Source organism: Telopea speciosissima, chromosome 7 (genome assembly GCF_018873765.1).
Source record: "Telopea speciosissima isolate NSW1024214 ecotype Mountain lineage chromosome 7, Tspe_v1, whole genome shotgun sequence".
NCBI lineage: Eukaryota > Viridiplantae > Streptophyta > Magnoliopsida > Proteales > Proteaceae > Telopea > Telopea speciosissima.
This window is the reverse complement of record NC_057922.1, coordinates 67,327,537-67,355,514: the sequence shown is the minus strand read 5'-3', so window position 1 is coordinate 67,355,514 and position 27,978 is coordinate 67,327,537. Positions and strand designations below refer to the sequence as shown.

The 27,978-nt window shown below is 42.3% G+C and overlaps 1 protein-coding gene across 1 annotated transcript; it reads left to right on the top strand.

Annotated features, from left to right (window-relative positions):
• Nucleotides 1-67: 67 nt before the first annotated feature.
• On the top strand, nt 68-27,978 carry LOC122670094 (protein FATTY ACID EXPORT 2, chloroplastic-like). The gene is made up of 3 exons (XM_043867059.1): nt 68-583; nt 26,744-26,878; nt 27,719-27,978. Exons 1-3 carry the CDS (start codon nt 118-120, stop codon nt 27,859-27,861), a joined length of 744 nt encoding a protein of 247 aa, XP_043722994.1. The 5' UTR covers nt 68-117; the 3' UTR covers nt 27,862-27,978.

The window sequence follows — 27,978 nt, the reverse complement described above, 5'->3', positions numbered from 1 at the left end:
AAAAAAAACGAGTGAAGTCGAAAAACCTGGTTTTCCAACGAATCGAGGATTTTTATCCGTAGTCAAAACGCAAACTCCTTTTAAATTATCATCCAAACTCGCGCATTTACAAACAAAATGGCGGAGTCATCGGTGGTTTACTCCAAGTCATTTCATCTGCTAACCCATGCCGGGACTTCGGTTTCAGCTCGACGCCGATCGTCCCGCTGCTACCCGATCTCGTTGGGTTGTTTGAATCAGTACAGATCTTCGAGTGGTAACCTGCTCCACAGCAAAACTTTCGCCAAGCAGCAGCTTCGTCCCAGTGAGATTATAAGGGTTGTCGCGGGTTCTGACGTCACGCCATTGATCCCTGAATCGACGAAAGAGGAATTTGAGTTTCCCCTGGATACGAGCGGTGGAGACGGTTTTGGTGGTAGTGGTGGTGGCGGCGGCGGTGACGGTGGAGACGACGAGAACAGAGGCGGCAACGAAGGCAATAATAACGAGGGGGAAGGAGATTCCAACAGAAACGAAAATAACAAGACGATGGCCATGTCAATGTCCCAGAAACTGACACTCGTTTATGCTGCTTTGGTTGGAGGTATACAGTCATTCTTCCTCTCTTTTTACTGTTTTTCCTCTGCTACATTAAACCCCAAGTAGTTGAAAAAAGATTTAGAAGAGTTAGGGTCGTTTGATTAGATGTGATGTAAACATAAAATAAAACGAAGGAAAATGTTCTCTGAGCCGCAGGGGAAGGTACGCTGGCACTCTTTGTTTTTCTCTCTCTCTCTCTCCTCATCACATGAAATGGCATCCCTGATTATCTGCCTCCTATTTACTAAATCTATGCTGCTTGCTCGGAGAACCCTCTCCCTTAAACAAAATGGAAAGTTTTGTAATTCACTACTAAGAACAATTATGTAACTTACTTAAAATATACATGGTAACTATTATATGTTGGAACAATTTTTAGCTATATTTGGGATGAAAGTGATGTAAAATTTAGTTTTTGAACTATTTATACGATTATTTTTTGAGTAATCCCACTAGGAGCCAGGGTAATGGGGTCACACACAAGGGCTGGCCGATTGGGTTAGGGTTCATAAATCTAGGTCAAAACTAGGGTTAGGGTTGGACAATGGCAATGGGGTTTATGGGGTTTTAATGTGCAAGTCTAGGGTGCTTTTATGGCATATAAATAATAGGATTTGGGAAGGTTTTAAAATTCTGCAATTTTGGACAGAATTGTGTTGCAGGCTTTGGGTTTTAATGGAGTGAAGGAATGGAGGGGATAGAGTGGGAGTTATGAGCTGGGTTTTGGATCGAGTGTAGGGAGAAGTGTGGGGGATGTATGCTGGAAGTTTGGTTTGAAACTGATGGACAGATTTGAAGTTATGGAGGAGTCCTAGTTAGGGTAGGAGCTGTAGGTTTAATGGAGGGGGTGTAAAATTGGTTTTGAGGTATGATGGGGAAAGGATGGCTTAGGTTGGAGGATGAAGGAGAGAAGGATGTATTCTGGAATTGAGAGTAAACTTACTGATTTGAAGAACCAGCAAGGCAGTAGCTAGGAACTTGAAGAAACCTCCCGATCTTCATGATGCAAGGAGTCGTAGGAGTCCACCCACCCTGTATCACCTTGAGATCCACAAGGATGCAAGCTCAGAGAGCAATCGGCTATGGCAGCAGCAAGCTAGAAGCAAAATTTATTTAATTGAACTGTGGGGGAGCCTCCCACGTTGGTGTTTATTTATAAGCAGGGTTGAGCCCAAAATCCTATTCAGATTAGGACTGATAATTCCCATTCTGATTCCTTATTACAAACAACAGACTTGTACTCCAAATCTGAGTACAAAAACAAATTTAAACAAATCAACCCTCTAATAAAATCGTGGAGGGGAAGTAAATCTAAGCAACAACTTAAAAATAATTAAAAGGGGGAAAAGACTGATTTGCCCCTAATAACTTAGACACTAAAAAAACTAAGTATGGGAAAAGGCTCCAACGAAAAAACAAAACAGCAGCCTTCTCAAGGCTTCTTCTTCTTCTTAGTGCTTGGACCTGCATCAGCTCTCCCCGGCTTAGAAACATTCATCTCCGATGAATGGGTGAATCGATCATACAACTCGGGATCAAGCCTCTTGAAGTCATCTTCATGGATCCAAGTACTGTCCAGGCATGGGCGACCTTTCCATTTGACAAGGAAATAATGGTAACCGGTGCCGTGTCAAGTGGTTTTGTGCATGTCATCCAGAACCTCCTCGATCACATCTTCAGTAGGTGGCTTGAGTTGGGCCAGCCTCAACATATGCTCCGAATCATCATCATCTGAATGATGCCCGGTGTACAAGTAAAGATCAGCCACGTTAAATACATTACTTATGCCTATGTCAGTAGGCAACTCTAGAACATAAGCATTGGGTCCAATATGTTTCAGCACCTTGTATGGACCCATCTTCTTCGGATGGAGTTTACTATCGACACCCGGCTGGTGTCGCTCTAGGTTCACCCGGACCATGACCATGTCTCCAGGCTTGAACTCAGCGAACCGGCGATGCTTATCAGCAGTGGCCTTGTAGTGATCAGTGCTGAGTGCTATCTTCCTTCGAACATCTGCGTGTACCTCGGTGATATGGCAGAGGAACTCATCGGCTTCCATGCTTACCCGAGCTTGAGGAGGTAAGGGAACAAGATCAATAGGACGTTTGTGCTGTATCTCAAGAAGAATCTCGAAAGGGGTACGTTCGGTGGTCCTGTTCATAGAACTGTTGTATGCAAACTCAGCAATGTCAAGGATGGAGGGCCATGTCTTCTCATAATCTCGGACCAAATACCGCAACAAGTTACCAAGGCTTTTGTTTACTACCTCTGTTTTCCCGTCAGTCTAGGGGTGAAATGCTGTAGAGAACAGAAGCTTGGTGTTTGTCTTCAGCCATAGAGTTTTCCAGAAGTAACTTACAAACTTTACGTCACGATCAGAAACAATGGTACTTGGCAGCCCATGGATGCGAACTATCTCCTTGAAAAACAACTTGGCAATGTGGGAAGCATAAAGTGTTTTTCGACAGGGGATAAAGTGAGCCAACTTGGTGAATCTGTCAGCCACCACCATGATGGAGTGAAATCTTTCTCTGGTAGGGGGCAGTCCAATTACGAAATCCATACTGATGTCAACCCAGGGCTGGTGAGGGATCGGCAATAGTGAATAGAGGCCTGTGTTCTGCTTGGTACCCTGAGGTAGCTGGCAAACTCGACATCTCCTGATTACATGCTTTACATCTTTGGCCAAATGAGGCCAATAGTACCGATCAGTCACCTGCAAGATGGTTTTATCTTTCCCAGAGTGTCCTTCTAGGCCTCCTCCACGTAACTCCCTGATAACGTGGTGCCGTAGGGACGAGTCGAGAATGCAAAGCCGTGTTCCTAAGAATAGGTAACCTTCATGTAAGGAATACTTAGGGTGCTGTCCACCTTGCTTCAAATCAGCATATAGGACTTGAAAGTCCTTGTCACTAGCATACTTTTCTCTGATTTGCTCGATGCTAAGTGCATGGGCTGAAAAAGTGTTCAGGGTCAGGACTTTTTTGCTCATTGCATCAGCCACTGTGTTCTCCTTTCTTGACTTATATTTAAGGGCAAAATTAAAATCCTGTAGATAAGCAACCCATTTAGCATGCCTGGTGATAATGGATTTCTGTGAATGGAGGTGCTTGAGTGCCTCATGATCAGTGTACAGGACAAATTCTTTGCCAATAAGATAGTATCTCCAATGTCGCAATACCTGAACAACAACATAAAGCTCAATGTTATAGGTAGAATACCGAGTCTTGGCATCATTAAGTTTTTCACTGTAGAAGGCAATGGGATGCCCATTTTGCATAAGAACTCCTCCTAGACCAATATGGGAAGCATCAGTAGCAACTTCGAATATATGGTCAAAATTGGGCAAGCGTAGTACTGGAGCCTCAGTCATTTTCTTCTTAATCACTTGGAAAGCTTTGTGAGCTGCTGCTGTCCATTCAAATTTGCCCTTACTCTGATGGTGTATTCGGTTATGGGTGCCATGATGGCCCTAAAATTGCGAACAAATCGCCTATAGAAAGATGCCAAACCGTGGAAGCTTCGTACTTCAATGAATGTCGTTGGAGTAGGCCATTCAACAATGCTTCTGACCTTTTCCGGATCAGCTTCAACACCCTTCGAAGAGATGATAAAACCAAGGAAAACAACCTTGGGCAGTATGAAGGAGCACTTCTTCAAATTGATGTATAACTTCTCTTGCCTGAGTACTCTTAAGACTTGTCTCAAGTGGTTAATGTGGTCATCTGGGTGCTTACTGTACACCAAAATGTCATCAAAATAAACAACCAGAAATTTACCAATAAGGGGACGAAGTACCTGTGTCATGACTCATGAATGTGCTAGGTGCATTTGTCAGACCGAAGGGAATAACCTTCCACTCAAACAGTCTGTCTTTAGTCTTGAAGGCTGTCTTCCATTCATCTCCAGGCCGGATATGAATTTGATGATACCCACTTCGAAGATCAATTTTAGAAAAGATCATTGAACCGGACAGCATGTCTAACATATCATCAAGTCTAGGAATTGGGAACCTGTACTTGATGGTGATCTTGTTGATAGCTCTGCTGTCCACGCACATGCGCCACGAGCCTTCCTTCTTTGGAGTCAACAAGGCTGGAACTGCACAAGGACTTAGACTTTCTTCAATGAACCCCTTTTGGAGCAGCTCTCCTACTTGCTTATTAAGTTCTGCATGCTCTGTCGGACTCATCCTGTAGGCGGGCAGATTTGGTAACATAGCATCAGGTACCAAATCGATGGCATGCTGAATGTCTCTCAGTGGGTGCAACTCGTTGGGCAGTTCCTCTGGCACCACATTTGAGAAACCTTGTAATAAGTCCTTGATGGGCTGTGTAAGCTTCATTTCTGATTGGGCAGCAACCTCTTTTGTTACCACGGCAAGAACCAAGCTTGAATCATGGCTGGTTTGTTCAAACTCCTTTTGTGGGACAGCTAACAAGTGACCTCCAGATTCTGTCCCCTTCTCATTGATGCGCATGGTACGGCGTTTACGTATCTCTTTAGGCAAATTAAGGGGTAACCAAGTAATCTGATTTCCTTTATGTTGAAACACACACTGGTTTTTTCTTCTACGGAGAGCAACATCGTTGTCGTATAGCCATGGTCTTCCCAATAGAACATCAGTCATTCTCATCGGGATGATGTCACACCAAATCTCCTCTGAGTATTGTTGGGCCTGTTGGGGAACATAACATCTCTTGTTCACATCTAGTTTATTTCCATTTAGTAAGGAGACTTTGTATGGCATTGGATGTTTTTCAAACTTCAGGTCTACTTTCTTCACAAAGCCTTCGGAAACAACATTAATCAACTACCGCTATCAACAATCAGCTGGGCAATGCACTTTCCTGATTGCATGCGGGTATAGAAGATGCAACTACGTCGCCAATCTTCACCTTTGGTTTCGGCATTCAATATACGTGCTACCACATGAATACCTCGGGTATCTTCAAATTCATCACCCAGGTCATCAAAGTAAGCAGCCCCATCATCATCATCAGTAGGGGGTAATGCATAAATACCCTGTTCATCAATATCATCAGGGTTTTCTTCTTCCCTTTCAGCTACATGAATTGGCTTATGCTTTTGTAGACAATCCTTAGCATAATGGCCTTTTTCATTATAGTAATAGCACGTGTTTGGGTCATTGCTGGTCATTGGAGCTTTGCCCCTATTGTCTACACGAGACGAGCTGCCAGTAGAGTAGGCTGTCCGTGTAGAACCAGCAGTAATGTTGTTACCTCTATTGTAACCATTAGTTGGTTTGGATGCTGGAAAAGATTTCCTGGAGTCGACAGCAGTGCAGCCAAACCTTCTAGTGGTGTTCAATAGGTCTTCAGCCTTCAAGGCTTTCTCAAAGCAGTCCTTGATGTCCACAACATCAGCAACTCCAGTACCCCTAATAATGTCTGGTCTCAATCCCAGCCGAAATCGAGACAGCATCTGAGTAGCACTTTCTCTGGTGTTAGTACGAGAAGAAAGAGCGTCGAACTTCTACATATACTCGAATACAGTCATAGTCCCTTGCCGTAAGGAGTTGAGTTGATCTTGCAGTTGATCTCTGTAGTGTCTAGGCAAGTATTTCTCTTTCAAGTCATATCTCATGTCTTCCCAATTAGTAGGTGCATCGCCTTCACGTTCCATGTCTCTCTCTACCTTTCGCCACCATTCTCGAGCAGGACCAATCAACTTGGTACGTGCCAGTCTCATCTTTCGATCTTCAGGTAAGTCATACCAGTCAAAATAATCATCCAGGGCAGCAAGCCAGTCATAGAACACCTGGGGATCACCATGCCCATTATACTCCTTCAGCTCGAGTTTGACCTTCTGCGTATCGTACTTCCTATTAGTAGCTTCATCTCTAGTGAAGTAGGATCTCATGTATTTCTCGAAATTAGGTCTTCGAGGGTCTTCTCTAGTTCTGTCCCTATCCTCTCTGTAGTCATCTCTGTCATACCTACGTCAATCTCTGTAATCTCTGTCATGTCTGGAATGGTCTCTGTGGTGGCTGGAGTGATCTCTGTGGTCCCTGTGACGCCTGGGATGATCTCTATGATATTCATCCCTTCCCAGAGTTCCATGGACTTCAGAGTGAACTTGAAACCTGTCCTGCCGTACATACAAAGGGTTGTTTATAAGAGGCACATTCTGCTTTAGTTCCATTGATAACATCCTCTCATTGAGAACTTGCTGATCTGCTGAGAGCTTCTTGAGCATATCCATCATTGCAATTATGGGATCAGGTGGGGGGGGGGGAGCAGATTGTTGTCTATGGTTGGATTGCCATGGTCGGCCATTGCTCTGATACCAATTAATGTGCAGGTCTAGGGTGCTTTTATGGCATATAAATAATAGGATTTGGGAAGGTTTTAAAATTCTGCAATTTTGGACAGAATTGTGTTGCAGGCTTTGGGTTTTAATGGAGTGAAGGAATGGAGGGGATAGAGTGGGAGTTATGAGCTGGGTTTTGGATCGAGTGCAAGGTACTAAAACTCGGGTCTCGGTACCAACTCGGCTCTTGGAAAAACCGAGACGAGTCGAGATCTCGCCGAGTTGGTGCATTTTTTTTTTTCCAACTCGAAGCCTCAACTTTGGGTCAACCCAAGATCTGGACCCGAGATCTTACCGAGATATGTCGAGTTTTGTCCAGTTAGGTAAGGTATTTAAGTGGTAGGTGGGTTAAAATAATGGGTCGAAACCGAGATCCAAATCTAGATCTGAGATCTCGCCGAGATATTGCACTTTTGAGACTTGCAGGCAGTCTCATCTCGGCTTTTCCAAAAACCGAGAAACTCGGCGAGATCTCGAACTATGATCGAGTGTAGGGAGAAGTGTGGGGGATGTATGTTGGAAGTTTGGTTTGAAACTGATGGACAGATTTGAAGTTATGGAGGAGTCCTAGTTAGGGTAGGAGTTGCAGATTTAATGGAGGGGATGTAAAACTGGTTTTGAGGTCTGATGGGGGAAAGGATGGCTTAGGTTGGAGGATGAAGGAGAGAAGGATGTATTCTGGAATTGAGAGTAAACTTACTGATTTGAAGAACCAGCAAGGCAGCAGCTAGAACTTGAAGAAACCTCCCGATCTTCACGATGCAAGGGGTCGTAGGAGTCCACCCACCCTGTACCACCTTGAGATCCACAAGGATGCAAGCTCAGAGAGCAATCGGCTATGGCAGCAGCAAGCTAGAAGCAAAATTTATTTAATTGAACTGTGGGGGAGCCTCCCACGGTGGTGTTTATTTATAATCAGGGCTGAGCCCAAAATCCTATTCAGATTCCTAATTACAAACAGCAGACTTGTACTCCAAATCTGAGTACAAAAACAAATTTAAACAAATCAACCCTCTATTAAAATCTTGGAGGGGAAGTAAATCTAAGCAACAACTTAAAAATAATTAAAAGGGGGAAAAGACTGATTTGCCCCTAATAACTTAGACACTAACAAAAACTAAGTATGGGAAAAGGCTGCAATGAAAAAACAAAACAGCAGCCTTCTCAAGGGTTCTTCTTCTTCTTCTTAGTGCTTGGACCTGCATCAGAACCCCAAACACGCCCCTTTTTGTCCCCTGCCATGTAGACAATTATTTGGCACTCTGCTTGGCTGTTGGATATATAGGAAATCCTTGATAGGGGTATGTCAATTTTCTGGCCTACTTCAATGTATGGCCTACTGTAGTACCATGTGTGTGCATAGGGCTTATCGTCTTATCCTTTATATGTTTCAACGATCCTGTTCATTAAGCATTGAATCTTCGAACAAATGTGGATGATAAGATATGCAGCGTGATCAGAACAGTCTGAAATTAGACACATGTTTGGATGGTGATGTGGGTATTTCACTAAAATTTGGGTGCTTACTTAGCTGTCACATGGACTTCAAGCCATACTTTCTTTTGGTTTTTCCCCCTCTTTTTTGTTGGGGAGGGGGGGTTCTAGAGGAGGGCGTTGTTGTAATAGCAAAATCACTATAAATGAAAAGAGATGTAAGTACCTGGGGTTTTGTTAAGCATTTGTGCTGCATGGTAGAAACTACAACCCAGTCGTGGGCATAGGTTTAGTACACGGTGATGCAGATTTATCACCAAACTGAGCTTCTTTGCTAAGGAATAATTCTAGGGTTGGGTTATATACATGTCGGGCTTTTGATCCCATGGGTTTTCTGTGTAATAGGTCACTTTTATAGGCCTAAAATATGGGTAATTAGGTTGCATACAGGATTAGTTGTTTTAGTTTCATACCTAGTTTTATTTTGGTGTGTTTTTTCATATATTGAACCGGTTCATCCAATGGTTCAATTTAAGTGATTTTAGTAGTTTTCTTTTAAGTGTTTAGTGGGGCTGGATTAGGACTCTGTTTGAGTCTATTTCAGTTTCCTAATCAGTTTAAGTTACCTAATAGGTTAAGGATTGAGTTAGGCCTTTCCTTTTTAGTGTGGGAGTCTATTTTTGAATATTGAACACGAATTTTGATTAATGAAAAGTTTTTTGTTGCTCATCTTCTCCATTGAAGATTTTTGTCTCGTGTTTAATCAAGGCTAGTGGGATTGGTGTTTGATCCAATCGACATTTTGCGGTGTGAAGCCCGGGTGGTTCATTTGAAGGAATTGGTGTTCGATCCAATTGATACCTTACGGTGTGAAGCCCAGGTGGTTCTTCGAAACTCTCATTCAAGTTCTAGTTCAAGTTTTGATTTTTATTCAAGAGCTACAATCAAATAAGCTGCTGCCAAGGAAATTATGCCAGTGAAGTAAGTTTGAATCATCCTCATCCCCTCAATTCTTCTTCTAATCCTCTCACAGCCCAACCCAAACTTTTCCCCTTTTTGTTTTCACTTTTCCTAGTACCTAATTTCTGCCTAGACCAAACCAGCCTACAAAATCCCTCCTTTTGTGGATCGAATTCTCCTCTCACCATAAGGGAAATTCGATCCAGATATTACCGTATCAGCCATAGGTGACCATCATGAACCCTAAAAATCCATTTTTTCCTCTTTTCAAAGACTGAAACCCTAACCTCCACCTTGGTGCCGATTCCAGTACTCTTAACGTAACCTTCACTGGAAGACTTCATTACATCGACTTAGCATAACCCTACCATCAAACTCTAACCCTAATTTCACAATTTTCACCTATTTTGACCTAGCCAAATTACCTAGTTCATAACAGATCCTGGTTATTGGCTTCTAGTTGGTCTTCTACCAATCTAGAACTACATTACATGGTATTGATGCAGGTGCACTGTCTTGGACCGATCCAAACCCATTTGGGTATCCAGACGGAGATGAACTGGGTCTAGTTTGAGTTTTTAGGGCCTAGTAGGATTTTAGGAAGTTTATTTTATTTGGAAAGTATTATGTAATCTTTTAATTTGGGTAGGATATGTAGGAGACAGATAGCAAGTTATCAGTTTCAGTTTTAGAGTCTATCTAGGAGTCATTAAGTCTTTGGTTTTTGTCTTTGTTTTTCCCCTTTAAATACTTGCATTGCAACCAACGTGAGAACAGATTTTGAAGAAAGGATTAGTGAAGTGTTTGTGAGTGCCTGTGAGGCCAAATTGATTGTGCGATCTTCCCCCACCCCCCCTCTTCTTCATATGCGATTTCCTTCTGTCCTTTTCTTTTCCTTGCAACTCTGAAATCCTATCTCAGGATTCACCTTTCTCCTAACGGCCCTCCACCAATTTGGTATCAGAACCGAAGGATCCAACTCTTTCCCTATTAATTTATCCCATTCCTTTCTTCTTCTTCTTCCCTATTCTCTCTTATCCGTTTCTGTTCGACCATACAATCAGCAGAATTGGGAAAAAAAACAATTATGTTGAAATAGAAATTGAATCAAAACCCTAACCCCATCTCATCCCTCCCCACAACAACTTCCGCTGAAACCTGACCCCAGCCCACCCTTTCGATTCCCAGTTTCCCACCCCACAACAGTTTCGTAAAAAAAAAAAACCCCACTGTTGAATCCAACGACAACCTCCCACAACCCTTTTTTTATTTTTCCCCTTCCTCAATTGAACCCCCCTTTCTAGCCCAGGATTCCGCCAGTAAAAAAAAAATAGAGAAGAGAAAGAGAAGAAAGAATGAGAGCCAAAGCACCGAAACAACCAAAAAAAAGAAGAGCAAAGATAGAAGAATACATACCTGATTTCCCGCTGTGTTATCTCCATCGCAAGGCCTTCCTTGCATTGAAGCCCTCTTTTTTCTCGCAAGTTGCAAGTCGCGAGTCCCCTTCAAAGTCGGTCGCAAGCTTCTGGTTTCTTTCTATAGAGTAGCAGGCTCCAAGTAGGAGACTGTTTGGTAAGCTCCACGATTACCCTTGTTTTTTTTTTTAAATTTCCTAAACTATTCTGCCCCTTTAATCTAATTTTGAGTTAGCCCCTCTCCTTTAATTTTATTATTCATCATACCCTTTCTCTAGCCTGCTTTAGTATCCTTTCTTATTTCTCTTGTTTACCATTCTGCCATTCTTCTTATAAACTCATTTTATTTATGGATTTCGCCATTAACTTCTTGATTTGAGTATCCTCTTATTTGTGTGGACCCATACCGATTCCAAATACAATCTTAGTGATGGATTCCTTTGTGTTCAAGTTTAGAGTGCGTTTGCCCAACGGAAAACTTGCTGCTCTGTTTATTGATGAAAGGCAAAGTGACGATTTTATCTCGCGATCTATGGTTGAGATGCTCTCAAAGAGTGACCAGATCATTATTCACTCTGAGGATTATGTATTTGTCGAAATCTTCGTTTCTCAATATTGTGACGGTGCATATTGTGAAGTGTTTGATTCTCCTCGGCACATTAAATTGGGTCGTGAAAGGTTACAAGAACGAAAAGGCATCATTGATCGTGACGGAAACTTGTGTACCTTACATATTTTTCACATGCACCAGATGTTCAATCTTCATGGGTTAGTTGATGACGTTTGTTCTAAGCCAATAGAGGCAACACCAGTGATGCAGCCTCAACCAGGATAGCAAGTAGTGGCAATGACAGGCGAGAAGATCATGGAACAGGTGACGACGGAATCCAGTGCAGTGAAAGCTATTCCCCCATCACGAGTTTTGCTCTTCCCCATGATTTTCCAGCCATGGATGAACCTATAGCGCTTAATATTTTAGATTTTCTTCAAGTTGTTGACATGGAGTTGATAGCCCCCGCTCGTGAGCTTTTAATTCTTCTGTTCTACAAAACTTGAGGTTAAGTTTTTCTCTACAACGGGGGAATTGATGCAGGTGCATTGCCTTGGACCGACCCAAACCCATTTTTGTATCCAAATGGAGATGAACCGCGTCCAGTTGGAGTTTTTAAAGTTTAGTAGGATTTTAGGAAGTTTATTTTATTTGGGAAAGTATTACTTAATCTTTTAATTTGGGTAGGAAACGTAGGAGATAGCAAGTTATTTCAGTTTCAGTTTTAGAATCTAACTAGGAGTTGTTGAGTCTTTGGTTTTTGTCTTTGTTTTTCCCCTTTAAATACTTGCATTGTAACCAACATGAGAATAGATTTTGAAGAATGGAATAGTGAAATGTTTGTGAGAGCCTGTGAGGCCAAAGTGATTGTGCGATCTTCTCCCAAAGGGCGCCAAAATATAAAATTCAAAAATGTGCCAAAATTCAAAATTCAAAATTTGCGCCAAAACTTTGAAGTCCCAGACGGCCTTGAAAACGAAGTGTTTTTTTGGGTGAATGCCTTGGTTGAACGGGGCTACGCTCTATTAACCTGTAGATCTTTGCACACCATTTCCGAAAAGATATTTTAATGGCGAATTGGACGAGAAACGACAAAGTTACACCGTCCGGAAGTTGGCCCTGAGAGTTTTGGTATTTTCTGCTAGATCGGGCCACTTTTTGTCGGTCTAGAGAATCTAGGAACTGGGCGGATACTTCCTCTACATCACTCCCAACCACTTGTGAAGAACTCGCCCTCGAGTTATTATCAGAATAAAGTGGTGTCAGTGGGTAATACTCATGCAAGTCTATCACGTTGAAGCTCTTAGAAATGTCCATGTCAGGAGGAAGGTCTACTATATAGGTATTATCATTAATCTTGTGCAGAATCATGTTAGGTCTATACTTCTGGGGCTTCAATTTGCTGTACGTGCCAATTGGAAACTATTCCTTTCGCAAGAAAACCATGACCATGTCTCCCTCCTAGAAAACTTTAGTTCTCCGATTTGATCTGCAGCTGCTTTGTATTTGGCATTGGACTCTTCCAATCTATCTCGAACCTGTTCTTGGACAGAAACGAACTTGTTGAGCCATGCGTTCTGCAGCCAAGCTCTAACCATGGAGTTTAGGTAGTTGAGCCAAATCCAGAGCATGGTGGGGAAGTTTTAGATACACCACTGAAAAGGGGGACATTCCAGTAGACCCATGGACAACACTGTTGAAGGCAAATTCTGCTTGGGCTAGAGCATTGTCCCACTGAAAAGGGGGACATCCCTCCACAGATGCTACGAATGAGGTTCCCCAAAGTTCTGTTCAAAACCTCAGTCTGCCCATCAGTTTGTGGGTGAGCAGTAGTGCTATACTTCAAACTTGTCCTGAACCTTCTCTACAGGGTGCTCCAAAAAACTGAGAGAAACTTAGAGTCATGATCAGACACAATAGAAGTCGGTTCCTCAGGCAGGCGCACAATCTCTTGGAAGAACAATTTAACCACATGTATTGCATCTGAGGTTTTCTGACAAGGAATGAAGTGCACCACCTTCGAGAATTTATCAACACCTTCGTGGGTCCGTGGCAGACCTAGCACAAAATCCATAATGAGATCTTCCCAAATATCCTTTGGTGTCGGTAGTGGCATGTATAGGCCTATGTTCTGACCTTGGCGCTTTGCAACTGGACACACTGGACAGCTTTTCACAATAGTTACCACATCCTTCTTGAGCTGGGCCAATAATACCGCTCCTCGACACTTGCCACCATCTTGTCTCGTCCTAAGTGTCCACTCAGCCCACTCCCATGGAGGTCTCGAATCACCTTTTTGCACAGGGACATCCGTGGGATGCAAAGCTGATTTCCCTTGAATAGATAGTCATTCAATATGTGAAAGTCTCTTGTAGGTTGTCGCTGTAGGCATTTTCCCCAAACCTCTGCAAAGTCTTCATCTCCTTCATACAACTCCTTGATGCATTCGAACCCAATAATCTCACTGCTTAATGTGATCAGGAATGTAGACCTCCTACTCAATGCGTCAACGACTCCGTAGGTAGCTCCTGACTTTTGCTTAATCACATAAGCAAATTGTTCGAGGAAGGACGCCCACCTGCCCACCTGGCATGCTTCTTGTTAATGTGCTTTTGAAAGTATTTGAGGGATTGATGGTACTATATCACGAACTCTTTGGCAATCAGATAACGCTCCCAAATTTTTAGGGCCCGAAACACTGCATAAAACTCCTGTTCATAGGTGGACCACTTCCTCCGGGCTTCATTCAGCTTCTCACTAGAAATGCTTTGGGTTGGCCTCCTGGGACTAAACAAAACCAATCCCTACCCCACAATCATCACATTCAAGTTCGAACACCTTCTCAAAATTAGGTAGGACTAGAACTGGTGCGGAAGTCAGCTTATCTTTAATCACAGCGAAGCTCTGGGCGGCCTTGTCAGTCCATTGAAACTTTCCTTTTTTGGTGCAATCTGTGATTGGGGCCATAATGCCGCTGAAATTTTTGATGAATCGACGATAAAAGGTTGCCAATCCATGGAAACTACGAACCTTAGTGATGGTAGTAGGAGTTGGCCATTCTCTGATGGCGCACACCTTCTCCTCATCGACATGAATTCCTTTGGAACTGATCATGAACCCCAGGAAGACGAGGCAATTGGTCATGAAATTGCACTTCTTCAGGTTAATGAATAGTTTGTTGTTTCTTAACGTTGTCAGCACTTGCCGCAGATGGCTCATGTGATCAACCTCATTATGACTATATATCAAAATGTCATCACAATAAACCACCACAAACTTCCCTAAAAAAGGTTTCAGTACCTGATTCATCACTTGCATGAAGGTACTAGGTGCGTTGGACAGTCCGAATGGCATCACCAACCACTCGTACAAACCCTCCTTAGTTTTGAATGTTGTCTTCCACTCATCTCCAGGCTTGATGCGGATTTGATGGTACCCACTATGCAGGTCTATCTTTGGAACCTCCCAATTTGTCTAGCGTATCATCCAGTCGAGGGATCATGAACCGTTATCTGATTGTTATTTTGTTGATAGCCCAACTGTCTACACACATCCTCCACGTCCCGTCTTCTTTGGTATCAGCAGGGCGGGAACAATGTAAGGACTCATGCTCTCTCGAATGTGCCCCTTCTGCAACGATTCTTCGATCTTCTCCTTCATTACCTCACTCTCCTTTGGGTTCAACCGGTAGTGTGGTAAATTTGGTAGACTAGCACCTGGGGCTAGGTCAATGTGGTGCTGGATGTCTCTCATAGGGGGTAGCTCTTCTGGTAACTCGTCAGTGATGACTGCATGAAACTCCAACAGTGGTCGCACTGCAGCTGGGACATCTATTGTCTGGAGTTCCTCCCCTTTCACCACTAGGGCGAAAGCCATGCTAGCTCGCTTCATATCCGCAAAGGATTCACCACGACAAGAAGAGACAAAAAGCAATGCCTTGCTTTCTACTGCAGGAGCATTGGGTCGATCTACCTTGCCTTCTTTTGGTAAAATGGCATTCTTCTTCTTGTTCCACCAAAAGATATAGACATTTGCCCTTCCCTTATGGGTGGCATCCACATCGTGTTGCCAGGGTCTACGAAGCAGTAAGTGACATGCATCCATATCCACAGCATCACATGTAACACTATTGCAATTTGACTTGCCAATAGAAAGAGGAACTCGACAGATTTCTGTTACCTTAAGGGTTGGCCCCTTCTTGATCCAACGAATCTGATAAGGAGAGGGGTGTGGCTTTGTCGGTAATTGTAGGGTGCTTGACTAGCGCCTTCGAGACAATGTTTTTACTGCTCCCGCTATCGATGATGAGGTTGCACACCTTCTGATTCACGGAGCACTTGGAATGGAATATTTGGTGGCGTTGGGAAGGTTCAGCCTGCTTTGGGGTTAGTAATACTCTTTGTACAACGCAAGAGACATGGTCGCCTTCCTCCTCTGCGAACTCAGCACCCTCCAGTTCGTCTTCCTCCTGACCTTCTTCTAGGTCTCCTTCAGTCCTTTGTGCTCTGCTAGTGCTACTGGTCGTCGCTTGGGACACATGTTGGAGTGATGCCCCGGTTCACTGCACCTGTAGCACTTGAACTCAGCTCCTTTTCCTCCAGTGTTCGCTCCTGTTGTTGTGATGTTGTTGAAAACGCCATTGAAAGAACTTTGGTTAGGGTTAGGAGTAAAAGTCCTTGTAGGGGGACACCAGGTGGTTGCTTCTCAGCGTTGAGTGAGGGTCGTGAAGGCTCAATAGGAAACCTGCGTCCAAACTGTTTTGTTGATAGCCGCTCTGCCTTCAAAGCCATGTTGTGAGCCTCACTCACTGAGAACATGTTCTACATCTGGAAGAAGAAGAGGAACAGAAAGCTGCTGTCCAAGTAGTAGTAGTAGGGATGCCTATGTACCTGTGTTGACATGATACTACACAGGTTGGGGTGTGGGTTCTGTGTCGGTTCCTTCTAATGATGGTTGGACACGATTTCTTGTTGAGGGAAAAGGGAAAAAGGGCAGCTGGTCTGTTGAGTAGATTCATTCCTTATTTCCTTAACAGCCATCCAGTAAAACTTGTCCTCCCAGTTATTTTATTTTTATGTGTTCTAAGTAGCATACTTGGTTTAGGAGTTGAAGTATGCTTAGCTTAGGAGTTTGTAGCAGTCTAAGTTGGAATTGGTTTAAAATTTTGGGTCCAATTATGAATGGGTTAACTCAGTAGGACTTGCTTCTGACTTATTTTAATTATGAATTGAACTTAGTGGTGCTTTGTCGATGAAAATATTTGTTGGATCGTTTAGGCAACCCAAGAGGGGGGTGAATTGGGTAATGCAGAATCTTAGCCCAATTTCAAATTTTTTCCTATCTATCTCAAAACTCCAATCAAATGTTAGTAAACAAAAACAATGCTTAATCAAATGGAGGAGATAGAGAAAGAGAGAGCGAGTGCACACACCAACTTTGTAGTGGTTTCGTATGGCCTCAATACCATCCTATGTCCACTCTTCAAGCCCCCCAACTTCGAATCCACTAAACCACTCTCCTTATCAAGGTAGGAGAAACACCCTCACACAATGATCACCCCGTGATCAACCAATGATAGTTTTCCAGAATCTATCAATATTGATCACCACTCTCCTTGCTAGGTAGGAGAAACACCTCACAATGATCACACCGTGATCAAACCAGAATCACTAAAAAGTGATAAAAAATGGCTTACCAGCCAAAAACAAAATACCTATTTCGTAGGCAGATATACAAGATGAAGTGCAATTGATCCCCTTTGCTCAAATGCTTCTTCCACAAGCTCATTTGATTTTCTAGTTTAAGCTCACTTGGACTGTGGAATATCTAAGTATTTGCCCAGCAGAGTTTCTCCGCACTTTTTCCAAAAGTCTTTTTTACAAAACTCGACTTTCCCCTGTTTACAGAGGAGGAATCAAACAATAATTTTTCTAGCCATTATGTTGTCTAGTGGACTAATTTTTCAAATACCGGTCGACCGATAACCAGAGTCGGTTGGCTGCATGTAGACTGAATTTGAACACCTCTCGGACTCCACAGATTGATGGTTCAATCGGCCTTCATATCGATCGTGTGCATCATGGTGTTCTCGGTAACCAGCAGTGCCTGTTCCAGTCGACCGGTGAACCTTGCATCCGGTCAGCCGCTTAGTCGACCGCCAGTGCCATTTTGGCCGTTTAACCAATATAAGCACATTTCACTAGGACAGATGTTTTAGTTAATTCATAAAGCATGCCAAGTGAACCAATATAGGGTTCAATTGGGTTACCAGAGGGCTAAGTCAAGATTCATGATAAATGTCAACCGTTAGGTCCATTTTGATCCAATTTAGGTCATTGGGTGATTAAATGAACTTTGAGCACTTGGTATTATTACATATTTACATCCTAGGATCATCTAAGAAGTCTCATAATGAAAATATATCCTAGGAACAAATTCAAGCAACTAATAAGATCTTCCAATCTTGGCTTGAGTTGCTTGAATCCTCATGGATGGCTTGACTTGATCTTCAAGTTTATGCTCCACCACTCCATGACAAAGTCTCTTGAGCAGCTAGATATCTCCAGTTTGATGCTCTTGGTTCAAGGGCACACATCTTCAGTGCTTGGAACCTGGTTACTCATTATAGCACTTAGAAGAGCAAATTGGTTTTTTAATAGATTGTGAGCATCAAAATATATAAACCATTAATCATGGATTGTTCACTCAACAACCCCTTTCCTCAACAATAGCTATTTGTAACCTGGTATTTTAAAAATGATTTCTCAGTTCTGTTTTGCGGGGATAGGCAAAATGAGGATATTAATCAACTGTTTTACGAGTGCACATTAGTTGTGAAGATGTGGCATTTCAATGAAAGCATGTTGGACTTTCATATGGGCCATGCTAGTGGTCTACAATGGTGCCTTAGTGTTTGGTGATGCTGGAATGGCCTGGAATGGCCTGGAATGGCTAGCCAATTTTCACTTGCGAAAGGTATCTTACAAAGCTTAATCCTTTGGAAAATATGGAACGAGAGGAAAGGGACTTGATTTGATGATAATAGCCGGTCAACATTTCTTTTTGATCTTCAAAATTTAGCTCTTTTCATTGGAGTTAATACAAGACTAAGTTTTATGAAGAATTATTCAGTTCTTGAAGTGCTCGCATTTGAATACAACTACCTCAACCCAACTAAGGACAACTAAATACGGTTGGTTAAACCAATCATGTTTTGGCATTCAACTCTATTATGGTCATATTTATGGATCCCTCTTTGGAATCAATGAAAGTATATACTAATGGTGCCAGCAGGGATACCCAGGTGATAGTGGAGGAGGGGCATTTAGAAACACCTGTTGCTCTTCATGCATTCTCAAGCTTCTATTGAAGAGGTACCAGTGTGCCGACTCAAACTACGGAAATTTTTATGTTTAAGGCATGACAGTTCTAATAGAATGTGACTCCTTATTGGTGGTTCATTCATTGAGAAGGGGCCTGTCTTCTTCTTCTTCTTCTTTTTTTTTTTTCCTTTTTGGTGAAAAGAATTCATTATGATTGCATATTTACATGATGAGGGCGATAAATGCCACGGTAGTCAAGACTAAGAAGATGGATAAAAAAAGGGGGAGGGGAGATGTGCCAAATAACAAACAGCTTAGTATTTACAGCAAAGCAAGCTAAACTGTCTGCCACAAAATTTCCTTCTCTATATGTATGAACGATAGAGATACTGTGGAAGTGAGTAAAGAGTTCAAAACAGTCGGCCAGAATAGGTCTGATCCGCCAAGGGATTGCATCAGATTTCTTGGTGAGGATGTTAATGATCAGTAAATTGTTGCCTTTAAGAATCACATCTTGATATCCTCTTCTTCTAGCTATATTCAAAGCTTGTCGGGCTGCAAGAGCTTCAGCAACATATGAGTACGTACAACCCACATATTCAGTGAAACCCATTAGAAAAGCTCCCATTCTATCACAAAAAAAAAAAAAAAACCATCACCAGCTAGACCTGGAGCACCCAAAGCAGAACTGTCAAAGATAATTTTAACAAAGTTTCCAGTAGGCGGTTGCCATTTGATATGTACATGTGATTTGAGCGGGCAGGTGGGGCCTGAGGAGGATTATAATCTTGAGCCATGAAGAAGGATTTTGCTAATAGATTATCAACAGTAGGATGACGATTCCGATGAATGCAATCTGTATAAGCAAGCCAAATCTTCCATAGAAGTGCAGCCATTACTGACCCCCACCAATCTGATTTTGAAATTTTTTTGCATTGGAATAAGGATTGCATAAATAAGAGAATGAATTGCCAGAGGGTTAAGAACCAATTAATGGAAACTTGCTGCTTGCCGTAATGAAGAAACCTAAAAACAGGTGAGGAACAAATGATTCACATCCACTTGGGATTGGTAGCAAAAGGGACAAAAACTTGGAACATGGATTCCTCTGTTGTTCAAGAGAGGAGGTAGAGGCATTTTGTCATGGAGGATCTTCCAAATGAGAAATCTAAATTCAGGTGCAGTACTCAAATGCCAAACACTCTGCCATATAGGATTTCTTGAGGTATAAGAGTGATGAAGAGAGGCGGTAGGCTGATCCGGCTGTTAATTGGCCTGATGATGTTGGAACTGAGATAATACGATAATATTGAGTAGATGATGAAAGGGTAATGGCCAAAATAATATCTGCTATGTCCGGGGGCCACCATAAATAAGGGGAGCAACTTGACATGATGGAATGATCTATGAGATCGGCTACAGTAGTGGGAGCTAGAAAATGAAGAGGAAAAGGAGCTGCGGATGGACAAACCCCCAGAATCCAAGAATCCAACCATGTTTCACTGAATAACCCGCACCAATTTGGTAGAAGACACCCTTGAGTAGAAGTTGTTTGCACTTGAAGATGGATCTCCAGCCCCATGACGTTGAGGGTGGACAAGATTATTGAAGAAAAGTGCATGAAGGGAAACATTTTGCTTTCATAACCCTTGCCCAAAGAGAAAGATCCGGTTGGAGAACCTCCTAGGCCTTCTTCATAATAAGGAAGAGTTCATTGAAGCTGAAGGCTTCATCAGGCCTCTGGAAGATTTGGGGGAGCATATAGTCTTCCATCCAATTGTAGGGATCAGCTTGTGATCCCCACAGGACCAAAAGAAGTTGTGGCTCGCAGCATAAAGTTTCTTGTGAGCAGCTGTCTGCAGTTGGAAGCACGACATGTAATATTGTGGGAGTGCTGATAAAGTAGATTGAATCAAGGTGTGTCTACCGACTCTACTAAGAAATCTTGTTTACCAATGACTATGCCGGGAGTTGACTCTGGATAGCAGCTCGGAATAATGCTTTTTGGACAGTCTTCTTCCCGTAAAAGGGATCCCAAGATATAGGTCCAATCTTGAAGTAGGGATATAATGAAGTGCTCATAGAGAGGGCGTTTCAGAGAATTAGGAACATTCAGGCTGAATTGAGCTTTGGAGCTCTAAACAATGGTTTTGTCCAGAATGAAGACAGTATTGAGTTATGATGCCTTTGAAAGTCCTCGCTTCCCTCATACATGCTTTGCCAAATAGGATGAGATATTTGGCGAAGGACTATTCAAGGCAATCATAAGCCTTACACATGTACTTGGACTTCATAGACCGATCATAATAGAATTCTGGGAGCACATAAATGGATTAGTGCAAGGTCTTAGTCAAGGAGAAAAGATTATTAATGGGGGTGACCTAAATGGACATATTTTGGAGAGATCGTAGAGGCTATGAAGGTGTACATGGAGGATATGGGTTTGGAGAGAGGAATGAGGGGATTTAAGTTATAGATTTTGTTGTGGCATATGATTTGTCCATTGTAACATATTTTGAAAAGAGAGAGGAGGACTTAGTTACCTACAGAAGTAGGCATCATATCTTCCTGACTAGAAGGTCCGACAGGTTGTTTTGCAAGGATTATAAGGTTACACTAGGGGAGTGCTTAACCACTCAACATAGATTGGTGGTCATGGATATGTGTGTCATTTTTTTTGGGTGAATAAATATGTATTACCATACCCCGGGGGGGGGGCAGGGAAAAGAGAGAAAGGAATATACAAGGGAAGAGGGGGGAGGGGAGATACAAAGCCGACCTACGCAGAGGTGGCAATAAAAAGGGAGGTCAGATCAAGACCCCAAAAAACTGCAATGTGCCTATTTCTAGGGGTGTCTCTGATAGCACGAAGAGGGATATGGCTGAGCTTGGAAGAGACATCAAAGGAGATGGCTTTACAAATCAGATTAAAGGATCGAGAGTTGGAAGTCCATCTCCTACTATTACGCTCCATCCAAATGTGGTGAACAGCAGCTCCAAAGATTAGCTTGCCAATGATGTCGCAAATCGATGTCCCTGAAAAGGACTTAGCCACCCAGGGCCATTCTCTGTCGAAAGGGAGGGGTCTTCTGCTACGGTGCCAAATGGACGAGAGGGCTTTTTTCCAGATGGTTGAGGTGAAAGGGCAGTCAAAGAAGAGGTGGGGAATGTCTTCGAGACTGTTCCAATATGGGAAACATGGATGTGACCGTGAATAAGGAAGGCTTGGGTTGGGAGGCAAAGGCTGAGGGCTCTCTAGGTGGTGAGGCTATGGCGGAGAATGTGGCCTTTGAACTAGACAAGGTTGTGCTAAGGGATAATGGGGGACGGAGTGGCGAACGAAGTTCCAAGCAGAGAAGGAGGTGAAGCGGCCATTGGGAGAGGGCAACCACAGAAGTTTGTTACCAGAAGGGGGGGGGGGGGAGGGGGGAAGGGGGGGGGGGAGAGCAGGCCAAATCTGATCGACAATAGAGGGATTGAGAAGAGGGGGGGGGGACACCAGGATCCAGAGGAAATGAGAGTGGACAGGGGGCATATGTGTGTCATTACGTAGGATCGAAAGATAGGGGAGCCTATTTGCCCTAAGGTAAGATGGTGGAGATTAAAAAGAGACTCCTTGATGTCATTTGTTGACCAAGTGGTCAAACAAGGAAAGTGGGATTCAGGGAAACACTAATACGATGTGGAACGAGATGTCTATGTGTATTAAGAAGGTTGCTAAAGAGGTCCTAGGGAATCGAAAGGAAAACATCATGCCCCATGAGGTCCAAGCAGCCATTAAGACTAAGAAAGCTAGTTTTAAGGCTTGGCAAAGGACAAGGGAGGTGGAGGATCTAAAAAGGTATAAATCTTCCAGAAATGAAGCTAAGAAGATTGTGAGGAAAACCAAGGGCGAAGAAATATGAAGATCTCTACAACAATCTAAGCACAAGGAGAAAAAACTATCTATAAGATACTAGAATAAGGGAAAGGATGAGTAGAGATTTTGACCATGTCAGATGTATTAAAAATGAAGATGGCAGAGTCCTAATAAGGGATGAGGACATCAAGGAGAGATAGAAGGGTTACTTATACAACCTACTTAATGAAGACACTTCGAGTTATAGTGGACCGGAGGAAGGCATTATGCACCAAGACATCATCTATCATATGTTATAAGTAAAACTAGGGTTTTTGACGTAAAAGAAGCCCTAAGAAAGATGAAAATAGCTAAGGCTCCAGGTCCAGATGGGGTCCCAATAGAAGTGTGGAAGAGCCTAGGAATAAGGGTGTCAATCGGTGCGGTTTACATTTTGATAAGGTGAAATCAAAACCGAACCACATAGTAATCAGTCAAAATCAGAATCGTTTAGCATACGGTTTGATTTTACTGGTTTTTCATTTGGTTTTCGTTATTCGATTCACAACCAGTTTACATGCGGTGTGTAGTGTCGGTTTTGGGAAACAGTAATGAAGACCTCGGTTTTCAAAGCGTTTATATTCCCTTGTTTTCCCATTCTCTCCTGGTCTCCCTTACTCATCATATGTCTCATGCCTATGTAATAAAAAATAAAAAAAAAAACTTCCCATCTTCACCCATCCTCCTTTTCCTTTCCTGTTCTTTGTTTTTCCTTTTTTTTTTTCCTTCTCCACTCTCACATGATAAACAAACAATTTTTTTATTGGCAAATAGGGTTTTGTTAATCTATTTTAACATCATCCATTATTTTCAATTCGTACTTGAACAAATATAATATATAGTTAACCCAAGACATTTTACTTATTTTATGTTTCAATAATTTTTGTTTATTATATTAATTGTTATGTTATTAATTAATCCAATTGATGCATGAGCTAGTATTTGAGTAAGAGGTATCGGTTTCTATTAGGTTCCTATTCCGTTTAGAAACGTGGTTTAACAGTGCAAATAAAAACCGAACGGGGAAGAGAACCTATAAAATCAAAACCGAATCATTTTTTTGCAGTGCGGTTCGGCTCGATCATAAACGGTAGGTCGGTTCCATTTTGACATCATTACCTAGGAATCTATGGCTTATCTTGGCTAACCAAGCTATTTAATAAAATTATGGGCACTAGGAAAATGCCAGATGAATGGAGGAGAAGCATTGCACTCCCGATTTACAAAAACAAAGGTGATATCCAAAGCTGCAATAACTATAGAGCCATATAACTAATGAGTCATACTATGAAATTATGTAAGAGGGTTATTATTGAAACTCACACGAGAAAAAAAAAACTACTATTTCATAGAACCAATTTGGTTTTATGCTAGGAAGATCCTCAACAGAAGCTATCTACCTACTTAGGAGGCTCATGGAAAGATATATAGAGAGAGATAGCAAGGACCTGCATATGATCTTTATTGACCTAGAAAAGCTTACGACAGAGTCCCTAGGATCCATGTAGCCGACCCCATTTAGTTGGGATAAGGTTGAGTTGTTGTTGTTGTTGTTGTGTTAGGGAAGAGAAGTGCTTCATGCAAGTATGTGGACATAATTAAAGATATGTATGATGGTGTGGTGACTAGTGTAAGAACCATGGGGGATCAAAGTAGTGAATCCCCAATTTCAATTGGATTACATCAAGGATCAGCTTTAAGCCCTTATTTGTTTGCGTTAGTCATGGATGGTCTAACCAGGGACATCCAAAATGAGGTCCCTTGGTGCATGCTTTTGCTGCTGATATTGTTTTGGTGGATGAGACAAAAGCAAGAATTAACACCAAGTTGGAGTTATGGAGATCAACCTTGGAATCAATAGGTTATAAAATAAGTAGAACGAAGACGGAGTATATGGTGTGTAACTTTAGTAACACCAGGGCAGAACATGAGAGAGTGAAGATTGAAGAGAGGGAGATTTCGCAAAGTGATTACTTTAGGTATCTGGGATCAATCATGAGTAAAGAAGGTGATATAGAGGATGATGTTTCATAGAGAATTAAATTAGAATGGATGTAGTGGAGAGGTGCATCCGGAGTGTTGTGTGATCGACGGATTCCTTTAAAGCTTAAAGAAAAATTTATAAGACAGGCATACGACCGGCTATGATGTATGGTGCGGAATGTTGGGCAGTTTAAAAACATCATGTAGATAAGCTAAGTGTAGCGGAGATGAGGATGCTGAGATGGATGTTTGGCAAAACTAGGAAGGATAAAATAAGGAATGACCATATTAGAGCTGATTTGGGAGTAGCCACGATTCAATATCAGCTAAGAGAATGTCGATTGAGATGGCACGGCCATGTTCAACGGAGGCCTTGGGATGCCCCCAGTTTGGAGGAGTGACTTGATTCAGATTGAATGTACTAAAAGAGCTAGGGGCAAGCCTAAAATGATCCTAGGAGAAGTGACAAAAGACATGCATGGTTTAGGTCTTGTTTCAAGTATGATCTCTAATAGAGCTGATTGGAGGGCGAGGATCCATGTAGCCAACCCCATTTAGTTGGGATAAGGCTGATGTTGTTGTTGTCTGTTTATCCTTGGGATTCAGAAAGGCCATCCTTTTGGCCAAACTGGTTCCCTTCACCGGCATAGCTTTGTAGTCTTTGAAAGTATCTCACTTTTGAATCTGTCAATATTCCCTTATTAGGGTGACTGGTTAGTTCTCTCTGGACGAAAAGGTTCTCCATGCTCCAGGTGTTTCTGTTATCCCTTTGTAAAGTGCACGACAACTTTCTCAGGATTGTTTCTTAATTTCTGTTTGAATTAGATGATCCAGACCGACAGAAGGAGATTTTGAGAGTACTACTCAAAATCTTTGATTTCCTTGGGTATTACCATGAGTAGGCTTCCCTTTTGTGCAAGATATTTAGCAGTGTTGTCTTGCGGTGGGAGCACAGTAGCATACATGCTGCACAGACTTCCCACCAAAGATTTGGGAACCCACACCCTTAAGGACATTCCTTGCTCCCTTTTGGTCATCTGAAGGTACTAACATTTGAATGTTATGTTTTTTTTGTTGTATCGTTTACCAATACCAGTATACTATGGCACCGAAAGTGATTAAGAGATGAGAGTGGCTCACTCCATCAGAAGTTGAGTTCTAAAAACTCTCCATTAGTTCAACTGCCCTTCTCTTTTTATAAAGAGTTGCAGGCCTTCTATGTATAACAACTACCAAAATGAAGAGTATCTGACCATCTCCAATTTCAAATTGTGCCATCTCATTTAAATTAAAACTCCAAATGTGGAACCGAGGGATGCTGACATTTCTTAAGTTGAAGCTCTGATGCTCTCTTTAGTGAAGCCTGAATAGGCCTATGATCTGAGCTCCTGAAGGGCTTCCATATGTTGATTCTGAGATTGAGGCCATTGAATATGGACTCCCTTTATGATTAATCTGGAGGACCATTCTTCGAAGTTGGAGCAAAAAGTAAAAGCAAATAAATCTCCATGATACACTAATGACTCTCTTCTGGTGCTTTTCCAAAATTTTTAAAATAAAATGCAGTTATGTCTCGAGTAGGTTTGCACATTAGCTGATCAGTTTGGCCTGATGGGCACCTGATCGATGCGCAGTTCACATTGAGCTGGGGCATGATAAGACTGATGCTAATGCATAAATGGGCAGGCATGGGCTAGAGCCTTCTGCTAAAAACAAGCTTAGGCATGGCTGAACCCTCATTGCCTGCCAAATCAGGTCTCTGACAGGGTTTGGGCCAAGTCTTTTGCCAAAACAAGCTTAGCCATGACTGAAGTTTCATTGCCTGCTCAAATGAGGTGTCTGACAGGGGTTTGGGCTTATCCATGTAAGCCCCTTTCTTGACTGCAATTCAGTTAGTACATAATGAACTGACTGGGAAAATCTGGAGAAGTCCTGGTTGTACATGTGATCCCAAATTCATTCATATAGTTTATTTATTTATTTTGAATTAAACTTATTGGTTTCATACCAAACAAGGTTTCTTCTGTGTGGAGAGGTAAGAACCAAAAAGCATAGTATCTGAAGCCATCAGCTGCATGACATAGTTTGGACATGGGGTTGGGAGACTGAACAAAGTGAATTATTAGTCATGCAGGTTTTCAAGCAGTGCTATCTGTATACTAAAGAAGAAAATGTTTATTGCTGAATGTTCCCTGGCTATTAATTGCTTGTTCTATATCTTAGCTTAAATCCAATTTATATGTTGTTTTGGCGGACATCCGGACAGTTGGTGGAGTCATCGGCTATTTAAGGAGGGGTAGCCAGAAGTCACTAGCTGCAGGGGGTTTGGCTGTCTTGCTACTGTACTATGTATATACAGAGCTTCCTGTAAGACCAGCCTTTGCATCGTCCCTTGGGCTTGGTAAGTGAACATTACTTTCCAATCATGATTGTTTGTTTTTTACATTTGTCTTCTACCACCACAATAAAAATATGATAAAGTGGAGTTCAAGGTGTCATATGGCTATCTTCAACTTCATCCAGACAGCTATAGTCATCATAATTCATGAGGTTGGATTCACCGTTCAACAGTTCCCACTAAGGTGCTTTCTTATGGTTTCTACTTGTGATTGAGTGCGTCATCTGACTATTAGATAAACAATGCAAATAATCTGAAGAATCTTTACATTGGATGGTTACAATCATCTGGGCATGCCACTCTTTGTGGTGGTGACTTATGTGGGATGGACCTGTCATGGTGTTTTCCTGGTAACACAATCGAAGATGGTATGCCTACGGATTTTTATCCGCTGCTGTAACTGGGGTGCTGCTGCGCCGCATGATGCGCACAGCAGCGCTCCAGTTATAGCAGCGGATAAAGGTCCGGGGTTAAAGCCATGGTTCTAAGTATCGGTATCGTATCACCCGTATCGTACCAGTTTTGCTAGTCACCGATATCGATATCATGCCGATACCGTATCGGTAGCACGGTACGGACAAGGGGTAAAATGGTTAGAAAATTCAATTTTTTTTAAAGAAGATTCAGGGGTAATTTTATCTGAAACAGCTGATTCAGGCTGATACCGTATCAGTATCATATCGGTTTTGCAAGTTACCGATACCCGTTCCAATACCCTACACTAAAACAAAGGATAAGGTTGCTTGCATTTGCCGCTCCTAGACTCTGCAGTTGTGGGAGTCTCGTGACACTCTTATTTTTTTATATTTTTATTAAATATTAATTGATTTTGCAATTCTCCAGGTTTGTCTGCTGTCCTTCTGGGCGTGATGGGTTCTCGCTTCAAGAAGTCTGGAAAGATATTTCCAGCAGGGGTTGTGTCACTTTTGTCCCTTATAATGGCAGGTGGCTATCTCCATGGGTTTCTGCGTAGTATGCATGGATAACACTCAGGGTGTTCAAAATTTCAGTCGCTTCCCTGAGTTGACCTAGCCCCATCTTAGCAGTGTTAGCAGTCCAACATATTTTTGTAGTAAGATATTCAAAATTTGGAATTTGACTGC